Source organism: Acomys minous, assembly GCF_964271855.1.
Source record: "Acomys minous genome assembly, chromosome: 6".
NCBI lineage: Eukaryota > Metazoa > Chordata > Mammalia > Rodentia > Muridae > Acomys > Acomys minous.
The window spans coordinates 104,194,032-104,215,798 of NC_140487.1; the positions used below are offsets into that span (position 1 = coordinate 104,194,032).

The 21,767-nt window shown below is 48.4% G+C and overlaps 1 protein-coding gene across 3 annotated transcripts in view; it reads left to right on the forward strand.

The window, feature by feature from the left end:
- Positions 1 to 21,767, forward strand: part of CSMD2 (CUB and Sushi multiple domains 2) — a 573,432-nt gene that overhangs the window by 342,692 nt on the left and 208,973 nt on the right. For 2 of the 3 annotated variants that reach the window (XM_084784630.1, XM_084784631.1), the window contains exon 13: positions 224 to 406. The exons of the other annotated variant lie outside the window; for it this stretch is intronic. In XM_084784630.1, the coding sequence (XP_084640756.1) occupies positions 224 to 406 (183 nt within the window). The remainder of the gene's footprint in view (positions 1 to 223; positions 407 to 21,767) is intronic. 3 annotated transcript variants of the gene reach the window in all.

Here is a 21,767-nt window from a genome sequence, read left to right on the forward strand (position 1 = left end):
CGAAGTAGCTGAGGTACAGTATGTGGACACGGAGTCACAGGCATGTGATAATGGAAGGCCCTTTTGTCCTAGGTCACTGCTCCGCAGCACTTATGAGCCCCCATGCCCTGATTCGCTGTAGGAGGGCAACAGAGCAGCACATGAAGCGCGGATCATGTACTGCCGGGACGGACGCAAAGTCACCTTTTTTTTGTCTCTTGTCTTCTGTCTTCTTGTCTTTCAGAGATCGAACAGGGCAGTTGCGGGGACCCTGGCATCCCTGCCTATGGCCGGAGAGAAGGCTCTCGCTTCCGCCATGGTGACACGCTCAAGTTTGAATGCCAGCCTGCCTTTGAGCTGGTGGGGCAGAAATCAATCACGTGCCAAAAGAATAACCAGTGGTCAGCTAAGAAGCCAGGCTGTGTGTGTAAGTGAGCAGGGGTGGCCACTGATGGGCTCCCCGGAAAGGCAGGCTGGATCCCTAGCTAAGGCCCTGTCCTTGAAAACCTACGGTGGGTACCCACAGCTCCATCTGGGGTGGTTTCTCCTGCTCCTAGAAAGACGGCTGTCTGGGTTCCCAACATCTAATGTAGACTACAGCCCTTGCCCTTTGGAGACCTCCTTTGACACAGTATGACCACCAACAGTGACCCTTAAATGCAAGGTAGAGCCTGCTGACCATGACCCACGAAGGTCAGGCAAAGACATCTCTCCGTATTCTTGTCACCACTGTGACACCATGCTAACGTGGGGTGGGCAAGATGTCTCTGAGTTGGGAGACGCTGTACTAGCCTCGGAGTGCTACAGGGATCTGAGAGGCCTTGAGGGATTTGTTTCCCAAGATCACCGCCTCTCGTGTGGCATTAGGGAGGGAGGAGGGCTCCAGCTCTTTGCAGGGCTGATCTTTTGGGGGAGAAGAATGGACTTGTCTGTTTCATCTTTCTTCTTGTATGTGTTGGACATACTTTGCGGCATCCCAGACATCAGAAAGTCATCCATCACAGTGAGATTCTAGGTGTGAGGGGCTGGTGGTGACAAAGGGAAGCCAGACACAGTTGGTAGCAGGAATTCTGAGGTTCTAGCTTCTCTGGGCTGTCACCTCCTCTCCTCCTAGCTCTCGACACTCAACTGTTCTGGCTCTTTCCTTGAATTCTCTGGGAAGGGCATTCTGCTTGACCCTCTGATCCTCCGCTCACCTTAGTGGACAACTCAGGGCCTCTGGATTCTGTATGCCACAGACTGAGGGTCTTTGGGGAAGATGGGGGTGGGAGAACCTAGGAGACAGTCGACATCCCTGTGACGAGAGACGAGAGTGGCTGGGTGAGTTGGGTCACGCCACAGGGATTGTACTGCCCGAGCTAAAAAATAAACACTTCGTCTGACAAAGCATCTTCTGTGGCTGATTAGTTTATGTAAAAATTCTTCAGAGGGTTAAAGATCAACTCACTCTTAGCTCCACATGGAATAACTCTTAGTAGGGGGGGTGGGGAATCAAATTGCGTGGTGATATCTGCCCAGCTCTCTTCCCAGATATAGGTTGGAAACATTGTCTGCCAGTGTTGGCCCATAGAGTACTAAGAATTATGAGAGGATCAGGGGTAGCCAGTGCAGCTCAGAGTAAGCAACCAAAGGCTCTGCCAGCACAACAGAACCGAGCTGGGCAGAGGGAAGCAGAACAGGCCATGTTGCTGCTAGCCTGGAGGGCCTAACTAAGCTAAGAAGGCAAGGTCCCAGACTGTAGGATTTCCCCTAGGCAATATGGAGCTTAGTTTTTGAGATCCATCTTGATAAAAATGAGTCAGGGAACACTGGAGGAAGGTGAGCTTTATGGGCAGAAACCTGGGATGATCAAAGTCAGAAGGAGGTGTACTTATGGGGAAACTGAGCTCCCAGGCCCCACAATCCAAAAAAAAAAAAAAATGGCTAGCAAAGAGAATGCAACTTGAGCGAGGGTAGTGGTAACCATCAGAGGCCTCCAGGAAGATACGTGACCCTGTGCTTCTGAGGAATAAGTTCTGGAACATTTTTTCTAGAATCTTCTCTAAGAGCCTTAGAGAAGACCTCAGAGCAGGCCTTCCTCTCCAGAAGCAGCGTGCTGAACTCTGTTCACAAGTAGCTAAGAGGAGGAGGACTGGGCTATACTGGCAACAGTAGGTCTAGCCTGTGCTCTCTAGGGTTTGGAGCAAGAATGAAAGACCAGGACTTGTTAATAAGAACTACCAAGCTGGCCCTCTGGCAGCTGACAGGAGATGCTACCTGGAAACTTCTGGGATGCAAGAGGACAGTATGTATCTTCAGGTATCTCCAACAATGGGCTGTGTGTCTGCTTGAGTCTAGAAGTCCCTTGGGTCCTTGAGTCCCAGCAAGGTTGGCTTGACTGGAGGAAGGCAGGCAGAATCAGCTCTCCCTACACTCGACACCACAGAGCAATCCCCCTCTCTGTACATCACGGGTAGAAGGGGCTGCCATGTGTCTGTTCTCTGCCAAATCCCCAGCCTCCCAGCTCATGGCTCCGTAGGTCCTGGCTTTGCTCTCAGGGAGCTCATGGTCCTGGTACTGAAAGATTGATGATGAGATTTCTCAAGACTCCAAGTCTAGAGGCCCAATTCTGCCTCTCGCTGAGCTTCCCTGCCACCGCCTGAGCGTTTCCTCTCCAGGAAGTTACTGACTTCACAGAGTGCCCCCCCCCCCCGTACTCTCACTCCCCAGTGGCTGCATCTCTGGGATCATATTAATAGCCAAAGAAAACTGTAACAAGCGAGGCCCCCCACACTTTCCGCGGTGAATGCTTGCAAACTGGTCCCAAACTGGACCATCACAGCACAGGTCACACATTGCGTAATGCTTCGGCTCCCGACTCTAGATCAAAGGCACGCCACAGTTTCTTTCTGATCAATAGAAAGGGGACAGCGTCTGTAAATGTCCATAAAAATATAAAACGGTGGGGCTGCCTGTCTGCTGCCTGTCTGCATCGTAGAATGTTTCTTATACACACGCACCAAAACACTTCTGGCAAAAGGCGACTCATCTGGGGAGTCACACCCACATTAGTCATAGTAAACATCAACTCAGCACTTAGCCAGGCAAAGCTGCTCTCTCTTTCATAGGCGTTAGAAGGGGACCAGGGAAATCCTTGTGATGGCTGAAATGTCTTAGAATGGTTGTTCAAGGAAGTGTGAAGCGCTGCACTGTACTGCTGTGGAAACATGTCCTTCAAAATGGCTCCTTCCTTGGGAGCTGTCCTGCCAAACCCGCACACATGCACTCCACCTTCATGTTGCCCAGCCTTTTCTGTGGTGAGCAGAAGTTTCGGCATCACTCGCTGGTTTCTGAGCCACCACCAGCTTTCTGAGAAGACCTCAGCAGGCAGCTTTCCTCATCAGGGCCGCGGCAGGATGATGCCTCTCATGTTGAAGTGCTCCAGCTAAGCACACGGAGCCAGTTCCTTCCCTCTCGCTCTCCTGTCCTCCTCAGACAGTCCACCTCTCCAAGGACCACTGCTCCATATCAGCCCAGAGTAGAAGCACTCTCCATCCAGTCAGCCATGTCGCTTGTTTGCCAAGTGCCTGTGCATAGGGCTTCAGAGCTGTTCTAGTCTAGATAGAGTTTGCTCACCACAGCTGTCCTAAGGACAGAGCCATGGAAAGGGAGCTCATCATCCGCCTTAGCGTGCTCTGCTTGTTTTTAGCCTCATCTTTAACAGAGATTGCAGGGCCTCTTCAACACATCTTCAGGAGGTATTCTCTGCCTTTCCAGAGAGATAGTGGGAAGGAAGTGGGAGGGTGGTTTGCAGAGTCCTTGATGCTTTGTTGACAGGCTTAGCAGAGCACTTCACACTTCATAAAGAAGGCAGGAAACCAATTATCAGTCCATTAGCAGCCACTTTCCAAGAACTTGCCCAACAGCTCTCACCAGAGCCTGGCCAGGAGCACACAGAACTCAGCTCTCCTCTCCCTTCTCATGAAGCCCTAAGAAAGTGTGAGTCCTAATTGCTCTGGTCTTAATGTGTAGGGTGCATGGCTGAAGTGAGAAGGTGGGGCCTCCTGGACTGTATGCAATTCAAAATATGCATCAACAGTAAAGTCTTGAACCCTTGGGTGCTTGGGGGAAGATGCCCACAGAGGATGCTGGCGTTGAGCTTGGCTTTGAAGGTAGGGAAGAAGGGTGCCTCCTTATAGGGTTGCTATGAGAAATAATCCTCTCCTGGCATCTGCCTGCCCTTTCTCCATGCTGGAGATAGGACTGGACTGGATCGTAGGGCCATCAGGATGCTGCCTTTCCATCTGTTCAAAGTTTAGTTACTCCGGATTTTTCAGTCTCTGTAATGTTGATAACTTTGTCCCGGAGACTTTGTCAGGTCTTATAGATTGCTTTAGCAACATCTCTGTCCTCTACCACCCTGAGCACCAGCACTGCACACTCCAAGCACCAACTGGGACAGCCAAAAACATCTGCAGACACTGGCAGACATTCCTCTTTGTGGAAATCAAGACAAAGAGCCATGCCCTAGGGTAACTTAGTCTTGAATCGTCTTGGTGGTGAGAGAACGCGTGGCAGGGAGGGAAGAGGCTGGTGGTTTCTGTGTGTTTCATGTCACTGGGGAGATGTGATTCTTCCCTACAGTGTCCACAGAGCGTTTCTTCCCTCTGACTATAGACCAAAAACCCAAGTTCAGGGCTAAAGGCACTAGCTCAGAGGCTGTGCAGCCATCACATGGTGGGAGAGAACCCACCCACCCATTCATTGACAGAGCAGCAGTCAGAAACCACATTTCCTCCCTGTTTGTTTTCCACCGCATCAGATTCCCAGAATCTGAGGGCAGAACTGAGAAGCAGGGGCAAAGAAAGAACACTTAGGATAAGGTACTAGGCTTGAATGTGGAAGCTGGTTTCCCCCGGACGTAAACACAGTTCCTACGAGTGCAGCACATCGGTGAAGGAAGGGTCCATGGCCTGAGGGGAGCAGCACATACTCCTGTTAGGGACCTGATTCCTCACCTCCACTTCTTGTTCCTTCTGCCCATTACCCCTCTATCCATCTTCGCTTCCTGAACCAGCTCTCTATGTACAAAATCAGTGGCAGCAGGGACTGTGCCTGTTCCCAGTCACATTCTAAACTGGAGTGCCCTGGGGGGTGACCCCTGTAGGAGTACCCTGCTCCGGCTCAAGGGTGACCTGTGCCCATGCCACATGCTACAGCTCTATATCCAGACCTACCCACAGCTCAGGGGACAATAGCCAATACAGGATTTTGGTATATTCTAGAATTTTTAAAGCTTCTGTAAATAGGATGATTTAAATACAATTTTCAAAATTTACATAAAATGCTCTCACTCTCACTCTCCTAAGTGAAAAGCAGTTTCTTGCATCGATCCATCCTTTTTGTCCACTGAAGGTTATCTGTCCTTGCCATCTGCTCACGTCTTTCTCGTGGTCTCAATCGCATTGGGCATACCGTTTTGTCTGCTATGTGTCAAAGTCCACACGGTGTTTCATACCTTACTAGGTGGCTACATGTCTTGCATGCTTGCATTTTCTAAAATCAGTAGAATATTCCATCTAGTGAATGGGCCAACACTCCTGCAACCACTTACGTTCAATTATGTTATATGAGGCTATAATGAAAGTCTTCATGCATATGGCTTCCCTCTCCTTATTTTCCAAGGATAAATTTTCAGAAGTCAAGTGACCAGGCCAGTAAATGAGCATTTTTTTTCTAACTCTCTATGAATATATATATGATTGTGTAACTTTCCTCATATGTTATACCTATTTATAATGTCAGGAGTAACATCTATTAGCCTAGGATTGTTAGGCATGTGGTCTTCCTGTCAAGAAGTGTACCTCCCCCCCCCCCATCTGCCTTCACTTTTCCAGAGAGAACAACTCTGTGACGTTCTTCCCATAGGTGACATATGATGTAGCTTGTCACCTTTGACAGCTTCATTAAATCTCTATATTTGTGTGGCCATTTCAAATGTGAGAATTTAATGAGTATATATGGAATGTACCCCGAAAGCATGCATCAGTTGACTGCTGGGAATTCCCCAAGGTTCTGGTAAGGGCTATGAACCCAGGAGTGAGGGGCACATGGCTTAACCCCGGAAACTCTCCGTAGAAGACAGACACAATTATGTGAACTGATGATGTCCCTATGCGCCATTTTTTTTTCAACAAGAGGCCTTGGTGTGGGAGGCACATTTAGGTTTGCGTCTGAGTCTCATTTACTGGTCACAGTATCACAGCATCACAGATGCTGAGCAGCCTGCAATGGTCAATTGCCTGGACAGTATCCCTGTTCGAAGACTTGACCTGAGAAAACAGGGCAGAATTGGGGCTGTGATGGAAAAGGAGATACCTGTGTGGGAGTAGTGGGTTCTCAGAGGGCCCATAGGACATACATAGGCCTGTGCAAAAGGGAGATGTTCCATGAGCGTTCTCATATAAACACAAGCATGTGTGTGAGTTCATGCACATACAAGCACACACCTATGTGCACACAAGGCGCACATAAGCATGCATCTGTACATATACACATGCACATACTAGCATGCATAAGCACATATCTGGACATATGCACATGCACACACATGTATATCTATGCACACATAAGCACACGTTTACTTTCCTGCATTGAACCTGAGTGCTTTGGGTCTGCAGTGTTTCCTAGAGTGATTGTAAGACATATGAGTGAGGGACAATGGGGTACAGTGGTAATAAAGTCTGGCTAGAGCCTTGGACTCCCTTTTGGAGCAGGAGGTCCAAAAGGGGTGTCAGGGGGTCCTAGAATTTCCATTTACACGAGGGCATCAGTCATGGATCCAGCCCTGGGTCCTCGTGTGCAGGTCCATGGGGCTTGTATTTTCCTTTCCAGTAGGAAGGTGCTCATTCTGTTGTGTGGACAGAAGCCCCATGTGGCGCACGCGCGCGCACACACACACACACACACACACACACACACACATACACACACACACATACACACACACACACATACACACACACACACACACACACACACACACACTTTACCAATCTTATATTCATTATTTTTTGTGTTTTGCTGTTTTGTGTTGTAAAGTTGTTTTTACATTTCCATGTAGACAGATCCCTCAATATTTGTGGTTTCTTTCCAAAGCTGACAAAGTTGTCATTCTGTCATGAATCCGAGAGACGGTTTGCTCTATTTTTAGTTATTTGTCAGTGATTTGATTTTTACGCTGTAATTTGTTAATCCATCTGGAGTTTATTTGGATGAATGTATAATATTGTCCAAACTCTTAGGCAGCCTTCCAACATCATTTTAAAGGAACTCTCCTCCCTTGTGATCTGGGGGAAATAGATTGTCTTATCACGCTCCGGATCCTCAAATGTAGCTAAGTCTCTTTCCCTGCGTCACCCTTTGTTCTCTTGCTCTGTGTCTGTCTCGGCCCTGGTACTGAATAATTTTAATTGTTGTTTTATAATACGTTGTAATATCTAGCACAGCTGAGAGCGACTCCCTCCTCCCTTAATTATTTTCTCTTTCAGAATAGTCATTGTTATTCTCATCTGTTTGTTGTTCAGGATTAATTTTAGAATCACTTTGTCAGAGTAAAAATAAAAGCCTATTGGGATTTTGCGTGTGCGCTCCTGTTAAACTATAAATTAACTTGAAGAAAATAGACGCTTCCCTAATGCGCGGCTTCACACCTAGGCACTGGTGTGTCTTTTTTGCATCCTCTACTTGCATCTGTCTAAATATAACATCTCTGTCGTGTGCTACATAGAGACCACAGCCCCGGCTCCTTAGCTGTCTTCTCACTGGCAGGTGGATTTTTTGCAGCCCCCTGCCCACCTCTGCACCATGCACCATGCCCAGGCAAAGTCTGTCCTCCATCGTTCCTAACAAACTATAGCTGGCACCTGGCGTTCCTTGTAACACCGCGATCCCAAATTTTCCGATTTCAAACGTCCTTTCCTTTGGCCTGGAAAATAGGATCGTGATAGCCAGAGCCCTGGGAAATCAACTGTTTCAAATGCTCAGAGCCAGGGTTGGGATGGGCCAAGATCTGACACTGTCAGGCTCTGTGTGGAGAACAACACCCCTGAGAAGCTCTGTGTAGGGCCAGGAGCTGCCTGAGAGCTATGCCAGCTTCCTGAACTTGAAGAAATGTCCTCGGTGCTCCAGGCTTCTATCAAAGGTCCCACTGACCACAGGGGACCCAATGACATAAGTCAGGAACTTGGGAAGTTCCAGGGTACCCTCTCCCTCTATCCTCAGCCTCAAAAGCTTGGCCACTGAGAACCTGTGGCCTGGCTTTGCGGTGATGTGCCGAGTTCGGAATGGCCTGTTCTGCAGGTGGGCCACCTGAGACCCTGTGGCGGTGACAGGAAGTGGCCATGATGGTCATGGATGTGAAGCATCACAGTGCCTTGAGGTCAACCTGGATAAGGCAAGACCCAGCTGAGAAAGTCCAGGGCTGAGAGAACTGACTCTGGGTAAAGAGCTGGCTCACATCAGCATTGACAGTGTGTACAAGGAAGGAGTAAACACTCTCAGACCAGCCCAGGGTAGGTCCCGTAATCACTTGTTATCTTGGTGTTGGAATAGGCATGGGGAGAGGAGGCTTCTGGGTAATAGAGTTTTCCCCTGCAACCTGTATCCATCTACCAGGCAGGGGCCACCAAGGGAAGGACAGTGAATGGGCCTATGGGTAAGCTATGTTCCCCACGAGTCCACCAGATGCTGACTCAGGGACCACACCATACCTCAGCCACTGGCTGAGTCAGTGTGTTGTCTGGCCTAGCTAAGCTTGGCTTAGAATCTGGCGATAAAAATTAGATTCGTGGAATATCAGTATGAAGTGTTGGAGCTGGCCAGAGGCAGAGAAGGCAAATGCTCATGGTGGATGCTCCCTGCATGCTTTCTATTACAATGTCCAAGGAGGAAGCACCAGGCCAGTGTGGATCCTACTTAGCCCTCACTACACACACTACTTTTGTTGTTGTTGTTGTTGTTGTTGTTGTTGTTGTTGTTGTTGTTGTTGTTTAAACGAATACTTTGTGGGTTAAGGTGAAGTCTTGGTTGACTCTGCTCCATCTAAAACAGACCCCGAACCTAGCTCATCATTAACATCACTCACGGACATTTCAAAAATGCTAAATTTCTGGCCTCGTTTTCAGAAGTTTCCAGTTCGCTGGGCCTGGGAATTATAAGTTCTAGAATGTCCCTAAGTGACTGAAATACTTCTGTACCAGAAACATGCAACACCTACTTTGTGGCTGCAGCCTGGAGGTTTTTCTGAATTTTCTGGGATGTTTGGTCCCACTACGAGATGACAGCACATGAAGTGTGGCACCTGGTCACGTGAAATGATGTATCATGGCCAGACATTGGGTTGAGCCAGGCTCCAGCTGCCACAGTGGTCATGACTTCCTAGAGCCTCTGTTAGCCTCCATGCTGGTATCCAAGCAAGGACAGGATGGATGGACGCAGCTTGGACCTCACATCTTCTAGTGATTTTTCAGCTTTCATTTTGTTAAAGTGTAGAATGGCTATTGGGATGGTCTCTACGCACTGAGGGTCGTGTTTGCGGTGGGAGGATGGAGGGGATGGTTCCCCCCACAGTCTTCCAGGTTGACAGAGTGATCTCCAAATTACTACAATGATAAATGTGGTCACAAACTGCTACAGGAACTGTTCTAGTTAGCAGCTTCCCCAAAGTCTCCTTGGAAGATTGTGGCACAGTGAAAATTCTCAGGCCGTTCCAAACACAGAATCTGTCCAGAACTAAACTGAGATCGTGGCTGAGTCCAAATCTTGGTCTGGACTTTTAAGAAGGATCGTCTGAACGCAACAGAGGCTGGGGAAAACTGACTAGGCTGTGGTTGTCTAGCCGCGCACAGTCACCTGCACTGGTGAGGCATTGGGCCAGCACTGTCACTTCCGCCCTCCGCTGTGACATCAAGGCAGCAGGCTGCCTTCTCTCTGTAAAGTGCCCAGAGATCTGGGTGTGCCTTCACCGCTTCCCTGAGCTCTCCCACATCGGACTCAGGAAGTGGCGGAGGCAGACGCCAAGCTTCGCAGACTGGCATCTCTTATTCCCAGCTGTCGTATTGGGACTGGAGTTTGAAGCTCGCTAGGACCCTCCCTGTCCCCTCTCCCCCGTTCTTTGAGCTCCTTAGAGAATCTGTCATCAGCCTGGGACACCAGTGCAGCACTCGTGGTTGTGGGTTCCTCCAGGCTCCGTGGCGCTCAGCAAGGTTCCTTTCTCTGGGAGCCTTGGGTTTATGGTTGACTGACCCTCCAGCTCTTACGTACAATGGTCATCTTGTGGGGCAGTCAGGGAAGGGGGTTTCCTGAACAGGGCTGCTAGCCCTCACCTTCTCTATGAACTGTCTCCTCAGGCTGTGTGTGCCTCTGTGCGATGTCTCGGGGGACCAGTGCACTTTCATACGATCATGCTAAATGGCCATTCATGTTCTCCCCAAGTCTTCAGTGGACAGCGGCCGGAGGCAGGACTGCATGTGGCTGTCTCTAGACCTCAGGAGGGTGTCCTGCTCACACTGCCTTAGGAAATACGTCAGACTCTGACAGAGCCAGTACTTAGGGATGAGAACCGATGCAAAGGCCTTAAAGCCACAGGAGCCTGGGCTTACATCGAGCGCTTGGAGATGTAGCCACTCCCTTTCTGGAAGTCCTCTGAGTTCAGGGGATAACTGATAAATTGGTATTTTTTTTTCTCCTCAGCTGATCCTGGGGCTGACTTCCCAGGATTATAGAAACTAAAGCGAACTCTAGAACGACCAGGCCCAAAAGGCCAGCTGGCACCTCTCCATGTGACAATGATAGGAGGCTTTGAGAGTCACTCGGCATTCTTGAAGGCTGGGCACAGGTGGCTGTGGACTCCAGCGGGGTGAGATAAACTTATGAGCAGCCATTGCTGAGGACACGGGAAGACTGAGTCATTCGGGCACTGTGTTCTATGCCGCCTGTCTCAGGTCCTCAGAACCCCACCGGAGGCTCCAGACTTGGAATACACAACCCCTCCACTTCAGCTGACAGAACATCCGTCTGCCCACATCATAGGGACGCACCCTCCCTTTCAGTTAGTTCAGTTGAAGTCTTACAGATCTGGATTGGCCTGTCATGGAGGAGAGTGAAAATCCTGGGTTCTGAGGTCTGGCTTAGTGGAGGCCGTGTCACAGGGAGGGTGGGAGGCGTGCAGTGGAGGCCGTGTCATGGGGAGGCCGTGTCACAGGGAGGGTGGGAGGCGTGCAGTGGAGGCCGTGTTCCAGGGAGGGAGGGAGGGAGGGAGGTGCACGTGTGTCTTATTGCCTTACTTGGACAATGTGGGTTGAGACCAGCAAAAATGCTGAGAGGACGTGTAAAGGAACACCCTGCCTCATGTCACAGACCTGGGCCACACTCCTTGTTTCAGTCAGCCTAAACTGAATTTACCTGCCACTTCCTACCCCCCACCCCTGCCCCCAAGCACCAGGCACAGTCTGCACTCTGCCATCCAAGCCCCACCACATGGGGCCTTTACAAGGAAGTGATGGCTTCCTTGCTTCTTTGTTTTGTTTTGTTTTATACATGCGTAAAAAGACTGAGTCAGTATAAAATGCATGCCTCTCCTCGCAGTCCACCAACGGGAAAACTGACACCCAGACCCATTGTCCAGGACTCACACCTGTCCCGCCTTGAGGTGACTGAGGTTAGCTCCAAGAATTCATGGTCTGCTTTTCAAGCTAAAATCTGAGCCCTGGAGTTCATGCCCGGCTGCTTAGCCAGGCCAACTAACCAATCACGGGACCTTCTCCGTTCTTTGTCTCATGGGCTGTCACAATTTTGTCATATTAGCTGGCGGCATGAAGCCTCACCTAGTGTCCGAAAAGCTTGTGAATAGTGGAGTTCAGAGTCTGGTCACGCTGGGGGCGGGGGAGGGGGAGGCTGGAGGCCCAGGACTGGCCGGGTGGGCTCAAGTGTGGAGATGTGACAAAGATCTACCCCAGGTGTAACCCCACGTGACTGGTCATACCCTCGAGGTGGTAGAGGCATATTGTGGATACCAAGAACCTAGCCAATCTCGAAGGAACTCGGGGGACAAATTGACATTGTTAAAGGGGCGAGAAGCTAATTGCCAGACCCAACTGGAAAGCATCGGCGCGGGACTGGACTGAGTAGTGAGTGAGGAACATGGACCGGAACACCACTGCCATGGGATAACGGTTAGCTGGTGTAGAAGGGATCAAGGGTGGGGTGACTGCATATGCCTTTTTTTTTTTAAGGACAAATCTCAGCATCTTTTGTTCTAGGTACCACTTTTCATATTTCCCCTAACTATGGCTCAACAGGAACCATGCCAAGCAGGCAATTCGGACACCAAGGGATATCCTGAGTGAAAAACGTCCTGGAATCCGTTGTCATCCACCACCATTCAGCCTTCTTCATAGCCTTTTCCAGAGACATATTAATCAATTTCCTCTGTGGCATCAGTGGTCCCTATATCTCGATTAGTTGTCAGTTTCATCTGCGGCATCAGTGGTCCCTATATCTCAACAGGCAACAATCAGTGTCTCTCCCAAGGTCCGTGAGAGCTGTCTGTGGACTGTGGCTCTGCTGGTCCCTGGGTGGCATCTCATTCCGGGACCCACGCCAAGGGACCAGCCAACACACAGACAACACTGCTCCCGCAAATGCTGCAGGAGACAGAGCCCGGCCCCCAGCCCCACCCCATCTCCAAGCACTGACAGTTTGGAAATGGTCTGGGTTATGTCCACTTACAAGCTCATGTTCTAAAATTCATCGCAAGCCCAAACCAAGGTCAGTAACTGTAAAAACAAAAAGGGCAGTGCCCACCAGAGTGCAGAGCAGGGACGGGGAGGAAGAAATGGCACTATTTGTTACAATAAACAGTGATTGCTGAATTAAAGGAAAGGCAGGACCAGATTATGCCTCAGTTACCATCATCTCCCCAGTGATAATCAGATGGGCAGAGAATCTCAGCTCCCTGTTTATCCTACAGTGACTGTTGGTGATGTTGCTATGGGTGCTTATGGTATAGATAGAACTGACATTGTGGGGGTGGGAGCAGGCTTGGTGTGGGAGATGCTTGGCCATCTGGGGTCTGTGAGCAGCAGGATTTTACTCTGTAGCCCTCCGCCTGCTGCTGGCGCTGCAGCCATGGGTGTTGTAGGCATGGGGTCAGTAAGCCTGATGTATGGACTCCGTGACTACAGTTAGGAAAGGTAAAGCGTGGAATGCGCGGGACCCACCTCCCTCCCTGGAAACGGTGCTTAATCGTTTTACAGGGGAACGAGGGAAAAATACATTCTAGAAAATGAAAATAGCCTAGAGAAAGAAAGCGCTGCACATTCGTAGAGCAGCCAGTTCTGAGGTCTGTCTGGATCGTGGAGCCCACTCAGGCAGGAGGATAAAGATCAAAGGGTTTGGCGAGGGCTTTTCATCGTTGTGAGTCTTGGGCCCTTTGAAGAGTCTAGACTACATTCTCTATGCAGCAGGGAGGGTTTTGTTGTTTTTTTTTAGAGTGCTCCAAACATCTATGGAACAGGACAGAATGTGTGATATACAAAACTGACCGTCCAGATGGCGCCAACATGGAGGATGGGTTGCAGAAAAGTGAGATCTAAAGTGCAAGCACAGAGCAGTGCAGCATGGGACAGGGGGGGGGGGTGCTCAACCTCTGGGGCTGTGATGAAGACCGTGCCGGGCGCAAGAGATGCTGAGAGAAGCAATAAGAAAAGTTAGTTACCGGTGGGCTGTGGCAATGGTCCTCAGCCTTCCTAATGCTGTCGCCCTTTAATACAGTTCTTCATGTTGGGATGACTCCCAGCCGTAAAGCTATTTTCGTTGCTACTTCCTGTGTGTAATTTTGCTACTGTGATAAATCATAATATAAATCCCTGCTTGCGGGGTATCTGATATGTGACCCCCTGTGAAAGGGTCATTCGACCCCAAAGGGGGTCACAACCCCTAGGTTGAGAACCACTGGACTATAGAGTAAGGGAGAATGCAATGGTGTGCTTTGCCCAGGCCTCTGGCGTTGTCATTCACAGAGGGAAGGCCCGAAGGAGGCTTTGGAAAATCATAAGGAATGTGGTTCCGATGCACATTTTAATTGCCCGGTAGAGACATGTGACAGGCGGGTTAGGAGTGTGTCTGCAGCGTGGGTGTGGGCATTTCTTGATTCCTTGCGTCTAGTAGAAGCAGGGGTCCACTTCGAGACTTTGTTCGGTTCCTGTATTATAGTTTAAACGCCTTCCTATGACCCTTGAGACTGTTGTCAACCTCTGCAGCTCACCCTATGTCTCCTTTTCCATTAACTGCCTTGCCCTGCTGTTCTGGAGTCCCCATGTCCCTTACAAATGCCACACTCATTCTCCCATACCTTTAGGGCCTTGGCGCTTACAGTTTTTTTTCTGGTGGGAGAAATCATCCTGGCGATGGCTGGCTTCTTAACATCAGGCCACAGTTCAAAGGTCACCACCTCTGACAGGCCACCTCAAACCCCCTTCCTGAAAACTGCCCACCCCGCCCTGTTCACTCATTCCTCCCTCTGCCCACTCCTTTGTTCTTTGTCCCCTGTTAAGAGGTAAATGCCACTGGAGATAACGGTTTGCTTGTGCGTCCTTTTAGCTGCTAAGCCAGTCCGTAGGACAATGTGTGGCACTCAGCAGGTGCCACGGTTCCATTGAAACACGGGCTCGGTAGAGGCATGAGGGGTCACCTTGCAGACAGGTGCAGAGCTTGAGAAGCCTCTCCTGGAGGGCTAAGTGAGGAGGCATGGGTGCAGCAGGCTGCCCCAGGGGAGCAGGAGCGGAGAAAACTAACCCCTAACGTTGCAAGGCACAGAGGTCAAGTTGACGCAGAAACTTCCCCCGTGAGTAGGAAGCAGCTGTCAGAGGGAGAGATCAGAGCTGTGTGTGAGTGTGTGAAGCAGTGAGCGTTTCAGAAGCAAGGGAAGAAACGGCTCCATGAGCCAGGACGCCCCAGTGCCCAAACCCTGCCTACCCAAGCAATAAGGCTTGGCCTAATGGAAGCTCTTGAGTTCAATCTGTGACTTTAGGGTAAGAGTCTGTTGAGTATGAATTGATGAGACAGCCTGTGTGCTCGGGAAATACATAGCCAATACAGTCCGTCCGGCTGGTTGGCTTCCTCTTGCAATGCGTACGTTTCTAGAAGGCATCCCTGGTATTCTCAGAGGAAACCAAAGCTGAGGTTGGTCTTACGTATAACAAGGATGAGCCCTGTTGTCACCAGAGACCCTCACACAGCTTCTTTGGAACTAGCAAAGTTGGATGATAACTTTAAGCAAGCTCCAACGCCAGAGACGGTAGCCAAAGATTTGGAGGAGGAAATGAGCATACACTGAGGACTGGGAGTGTTGCTCAGCTGGTAGAGTACTTGCCCAGCATACGTGAGGTCCTGTGTTCGATCCCCAGCACTGCATAAACCAGGCATGGTGTGGTAATCTTGACACTATGGAGGGGATCAGTTCAAGATCATCCATAGCTACATAATCAGGTCAAGGCCTAGGCTACATAAGACCTTCTCTTTTAAAATAGAATAAAATTATATATATATGTATGTATGTATGTATATGTGTGTGTACTGCATATTCTGCAATATATGTGAATATATTTCTATATTATATATCATAATGTAATATACTATATCTATACACACATATGTGTATAGATATATGTATGTATACCAGAATAAGGCAAAAGAAACAGAAGGGAGCATTTGTGAGGCTTCTGCTTGCAGCTCAGCCACGCTATCAGTCAACACAGATGCCTCAGTTTGCTGATCCAGAGACATACAATGAAGCAAGAAGGCTCTGATTGGGCCACTCGCGCTCTGGTGAGCATTGCTGCAGAAAACCACCCAAGCAGGCAAATTGGCACTGCTGTAAGTTCATGGTTCCCAATTTCAGTCTGGCCTACAACAGTGCCCAGCTATCCATCTGTGTTCCCCGGTCTGTTCTCCACTAAGTTGTGGAAACTGCTGCAAACATTCTCTGCTCCCTAAACCCACCCCAGCCCTCACATTGCCCTTGAGAATGACCTTGCCTTCTGCTCCCCCCTCCCCCCGCCCCAGGACAATACACTTAACTTCTAGCAGTAAAGACACCAAGACACCAAGGCTACAGGCCCGTAGCATCCACACTTCTCCATCCTTCCCTCCTTTTACAAGAAACGATCTAGCATTTTTGCTATCCAAACACCAGCATAGATTATACATCAAGAAATATATGTGGGGGCTGGAGTGGTGGCTCAGCAGCTTAGATTGCACCTTCTCTTGTGCAAGACCCAAGTTCAACTCGCAGCATCCACAACCACCCGTAACGGCAGCTTCAGGGGGCCCAATGTCTCTGGACTCTGGGGATACCTATATGTATACACGCGTGCATGCGCGCGCACACACACGCACACACACACACACAACTATAAATTAAAATAAAAAAGATTTGACATAGCTCAGAAGAGTGATGCCTAGGATGGGTGATGTGCTGGGCTTATGCAATGTGTGATGATACATATTTGTAACTCACGGACTGGGGGGATGGGAGCAGGAAGATCAGAAAGTCAACACCATCCCCTGGTATATACTGAATCTGAAGCCAGCCTGGTCTACATAAGACTGTCTCAAAGAACTAACATATTTCTCCTTCTGGAAGCCTTCTCATCCATATGACTCTACTCTCTTTCTCCTTCTCACTCTTTTTTTTTTTTAATAAAAAGTTTTCTGAGTTAGTGTTTAATATATATTCAGTAAAATAATGTGCAATTATTTAGCACACAATCCTGAGGGCAATACTTCAGTTGACAAAGAATAAGCAAGAAAATACATATTATACACATGTTTTGAATTAACAATGCATTTCTTTTCCTAATCTTTACATAACAAAACAAGAGGCAAAGCCCCTGAATTTGGGCAAAATTTACTTGATGTCGGTCCTGAGACATTACAAAAGTGCACCAATTATTAGTCAGACAGGAGTCTCAGAGTTGTTGTTTTTTTATGCAGAAAGTTCATTTTTATTATATTTCTTTTTTTAACAGATACATTTACATTGTTACACATAAATAAAATAAACTACACACAGCAAGAAGAACCATGAAACAATCAGGAATTATATAAATGTTACATTCATAGTGATTTTGGCTATTTATATTTGACAAACTTGAAGTAAACATCTTTCCTATCTTGTTGAGTCTAATAGCGATGAGGTCTGATAGATATTGATTCCCCTTCTCACCCTTAGGTGCCTGCCTCAGTCCTTCTCGTTTTTAATGCGTGTTCCCATGCTGTGCTCATGTATGTTGGTGCAATAACTGGGATTTAGCTTTTTTGTTTGTTTGTTTTCTACAATAGTGCCCATTTTTCTATGTCTTCGTTGACTGACTTTACTCTTTTATGAGTTGTCCCCTAATCTCCTTGGCCTGTATTTCTGCTTCAAATCTCTTCTATTGACTTGTGTGTGAAGCAGAGTGGGTGTTCGGCTGAGATAGCATGCTTGGGGTTCCCCATGCTTTGGGTCCCCATGCTTGGGGTGCCCTATGCTTGAGGTCCCCATGCTTGTGGTTCCCTATGCTTGGGGTTCTCCATGCTTTGGGTCCCCATGCTTGGGGTGCCCTATGCTTGGGGTCCCCATGCTTGTGGTTCCCTATGCTTGGGGTTCCCCATGCTTGGGGTGCCCTATGCTTGGGGTGCCCTCCATTTGTTCCATTTACCTTCTGTTCACAGCCAGTTTTAAAATGCAAAAGTTTTCCGTTTCTTCAGTGTGAAGCAATCATTGTTTCTTGTGATTTCTGACTTCGGAATAAGGCTCAGAAATGACTCCCCCATCTCAGAACTTATACAAATCTTCTTTATGCTCTTTGCCTCTAAGTGGACACAGCCATGTCTCCTCTGCCGCCAATTTTCTCTCAAGACTCTCAGGATAGCAAAATCATCTTCCTCGACACCCGCATCTGCAAGCTGGGTCTACTTATGGTTTTTTTTTTTTCTAGTATTTCTGTGGCGCGTAGAATAAGACAACGGAACTACTTCTTCAACAACTGGTTAGCCCTTTTTTGTGGCATCTTTTCAACTTGAATACTTGACCCACCCCCCACCACCCCCCTCTGCTGTCCTGCCCTAGTTACATGCTACTGTGGACTTTCTTTAACCAGTTACACTGATTTCTCATTTGTAATCACCCATACAGATTTTTTTTTTTTTACTGTGGCTTTATAACAAGTGTTAATACATTAAATTCAGCATCTGCCTTGGCAAGGCTTCCCACCACTGGGAGGAATCAGGTGTCCTGAGAACCAGCCTCATCCCCGCGTGACTGCGAGCAGGCTGCTTGAGCTCTTAGCCTCGGTTTATGTGTCTTTGGAATGGAGCCATTCCTAAGGTTTCTCCCCTCAGCAATTGCTGCTAAGGACTCTCTTAATGAGGTGATGACGTTCTTGGAATGCCACCTAACACCTCATCTGTGACCAGTGCTGGTCTCAAAGAGAACTTGGCTACTTTGATCTGTTTATCCTAACAAGTGAAGTATTTTTATAAGTTGTAGAATAAATAATTGGCATAGAACTTACATAGAATTGGGTTCACTTTATATTATGTTTCTCTCTCTCTCTCTCTCTCTCTCTCTCTCTCTCTCTCTCTCTCTCTCTCTGTGTGTGTGTGTGTGTGTGTGTGTGTGTGTGTGTGTGTGTGTACCTGTGTATGTATGCATGTGTGGTGTATGTGTCATATATATATGGCATGTGTTTATGGTATGTGTGGTGTGTATATGTGTGTGTGAAAATGTATATGCCTGTGTGTGTGATGATACATGTATGTGTGGTGTGTGTGAGTGTGTGTGTATGTGTGCATGTGTGTAAAACTTGCATTTTAATATCTAGAGCAAGGTTGTTTTGTTTGGGGGCTGAATTGGATCAGCTGACACTTTGCGCCTTGCTTGTGCGAGGGGGTGGGTATAAATAGGCGCATCGTCCCTACGTCGTCATGGAAATCTTTGTCAGGGTGAGTTTAAGCCGCTTGGACATTACTAATGTGTCTGACACTATGAAGCTCTGGCCTTGAACTTGCCCCGCCCACTGAGCAGTTCCCAACTCCTCCGGATTTTTCCTTCATATTCATTTCAGTCATTCAGGTCGCAGCTGTGTATTTATTAATATGTCGCATACTATCTATTTTTCTTTTTCGAGACAGGGTTTCTCTGTGTAGCCTTGGCTGTCCTAGACTTGTTTCATAGACCAGGCTGGCCTTGAACTCACAGCAATCAGCCTGCCTCTGCCTCCCAAGTGCTGGGATTAAAGGCATGCGCCACCACCACCCAGCTAAACTATCTTTTATGATTAGATTACCACCTTAATTTTATTAGTCTCCTCTTTCATTGTGTGTGTGTATATATGTGTGTGTGTGTGTGTGTGTGTGTGTGTGTGTGTGTATTATGTGTGTGTAGTGGGTTTGTGGATTCATACAAACATACAGAATATACTCTATATTTTTAAAGTAGATCAACCAGAAATTTTTCTAGTTATCTCTTCAGAATTTTTTTTCTGCTTTTACTACTGCTTCTGAATTTATTCTCCCTTCTCTTTATAATCCTGTTTACTTATTCTCTTTGTAACCCTTTCAGTTTAACCACTCACTTCATTTTTATTTCTTTGTCAATTCTTTCATGGGGAAGACTGAGGACCCCACCCCCTCCCTTCAACTTTGGCCGCATCAACCCAGAGGCACTGGCATTGACTGCTCAATTCTTTCTCCTTTGGACTCAGAAACTTGTTTGAAGGTTTCAAGAAAATAGGCGTTTTCTTTATTCTCTCATGGTTGATTTCATGTCTTTATCAGAGGACAGAGGTAAATGTCACTGGACCTCTCTTCAGAGAGCTACACGTGACAGTGTGGGAGCCTTTGAGTTGCCTCCAATGAGCTCGAGTTTTGGGTTTGGATGGAGCGATGGAACACCTGCCGAACATCCCTCACTCACTGCCCTAGAGATGTCTCAGCAGCCAAAAGGAAGCACCAAGCCCTTAGCCTTGGCGACATCTGCATCCTTGCAACCAGAACAACAGGTTTTGGTCTGTGGCTGAGTTTGTTCAGCTAGCCTTGCAGCCTCATATCAAGGTCCATCCTCTCACTATTCCGTGAGCATTGAGGAAGCTCCTACATACACAGTCCAAGCATTGGCAAACCGAGGCAGGAGGATCACCGCGTGTTTCAGACAAACCTGGGCTGCGTAGCAAGTACTGGACCAGGGAAAGCTGCAAAGCAAAGGCCTGTATCAGAGAAACAAATGAAACCAAGAAAGGTAGCACCCGCCTCCCAGTACAGGCAGGAAGAGCAGGAGGGCCAAGGTGATCCCTGGCTGTGTAGGGAGTTCAAGGCCAGCCTGTCATATGCGGGAGACCCTGTTTCAAACGAGCCAAAAAAGGTTGTGTTCCAAGTTTAAAGACCACAGAGTATCATTTAGCACACGCCTATCATTATATCTTCTGGGTGTTCCTCGTTGTCATTTACTGTTTGGTGCCCAGACTTAGATATTTTATTGTGTCTGTATCAGGGCCTTGGGGCACACAAAACTGCAACTGATGTCTCGTCATTCTGCGATCTTCCCATCCGGGCTGTAAATAATCATCTTTGGCCTTTGGGTCTTTGTCAGAGTTAGTGAAGGCAACCTTGGTTTTATCAGCCAGTCATTTTAATTGGCATTTGGAAAACAGCGAAGCTGGCATAAGGACCCCAAAAGGAAAAACGGGGTGGGTTTTCCAGCAAGCCTCTTGTTTTTCCCGCTCAGCATCAGCAGTGCATTCCTATTATGAGCAGTAATTACACACGCACTTAATGAGTGGAGTTTTTCACCGTTATTATTTCTCCAGTCTGGGCCCCATGAGAGTCGTCCCCCCCCCCCCCCCCACTTAAAGCTTTGTTCAAGGTCAAGATTCTTAAACCTGGTAACCACGCCTGCAGCAGAGGCTCGCTGTCTCGCTCCCTCTCCAGGCTGGGCGGCTCCATTACAACCCTTTTCAGTGTTCCTCCTTATCTGGCACACCAAGAAACCAGCTCCTCCTGTTCGCTGATAGAACCACGAAAACATGGCCTGGGTGTGGCATTCCCGAGCAAGACAGAGTAGAGCTCTGTGGGACAGAGAGCACTTCCTGTGCCTGCCCTCCCTGGGGCAGGTCTGGGTCATCTCTGGAGCTGGAAGATAGAGCTTTGAAAGGCCACGTTCTTGCTCGAACAGTGTCACTTAATCAGCCCCCATCTCTTTCATGCCGCAAGAAGAAATGTCTTGAGAGCTCTCCAGAAAGCTCTTGGCCTTAAAGAAGGATCAAGAGTCAGGAGTAACAGGAGAGCTGAGGCTTGAGTGTTAAATTTAAACTCTGTGTGTGTGTGTGTGTGTGTGTGTGTGTGTGTGTGTGTGGTGAGTGTACATTGTGTGCACGTGATGTATATGTGGTACGTGGTGAGTATGTGTGTGTGGTGTGTGTTCATGTGTGTATGTGGAGTGTGTGTGTGTTTATGTGGTGTATGTATATGTGTGTGTGTGTGGTATGTACGTGTTGTGTATACAGAGGCCAGAGGTCAACTTCAGGTGCCCTCCTCAATCACTCTCCACCTTATTTTTGAGACAGCACCTCTCACTGAACCTGTGGCTGGCCTAGGCTGGCTGGCGGATGAGCTTCAGGGATCTGCCCATCCCCACGCCTAGCCCTGGAAGACGGGCCTGCACCACCTATGTCTGCCCACTGAGCCATTGCTCCAGCCCCTAGGACTTC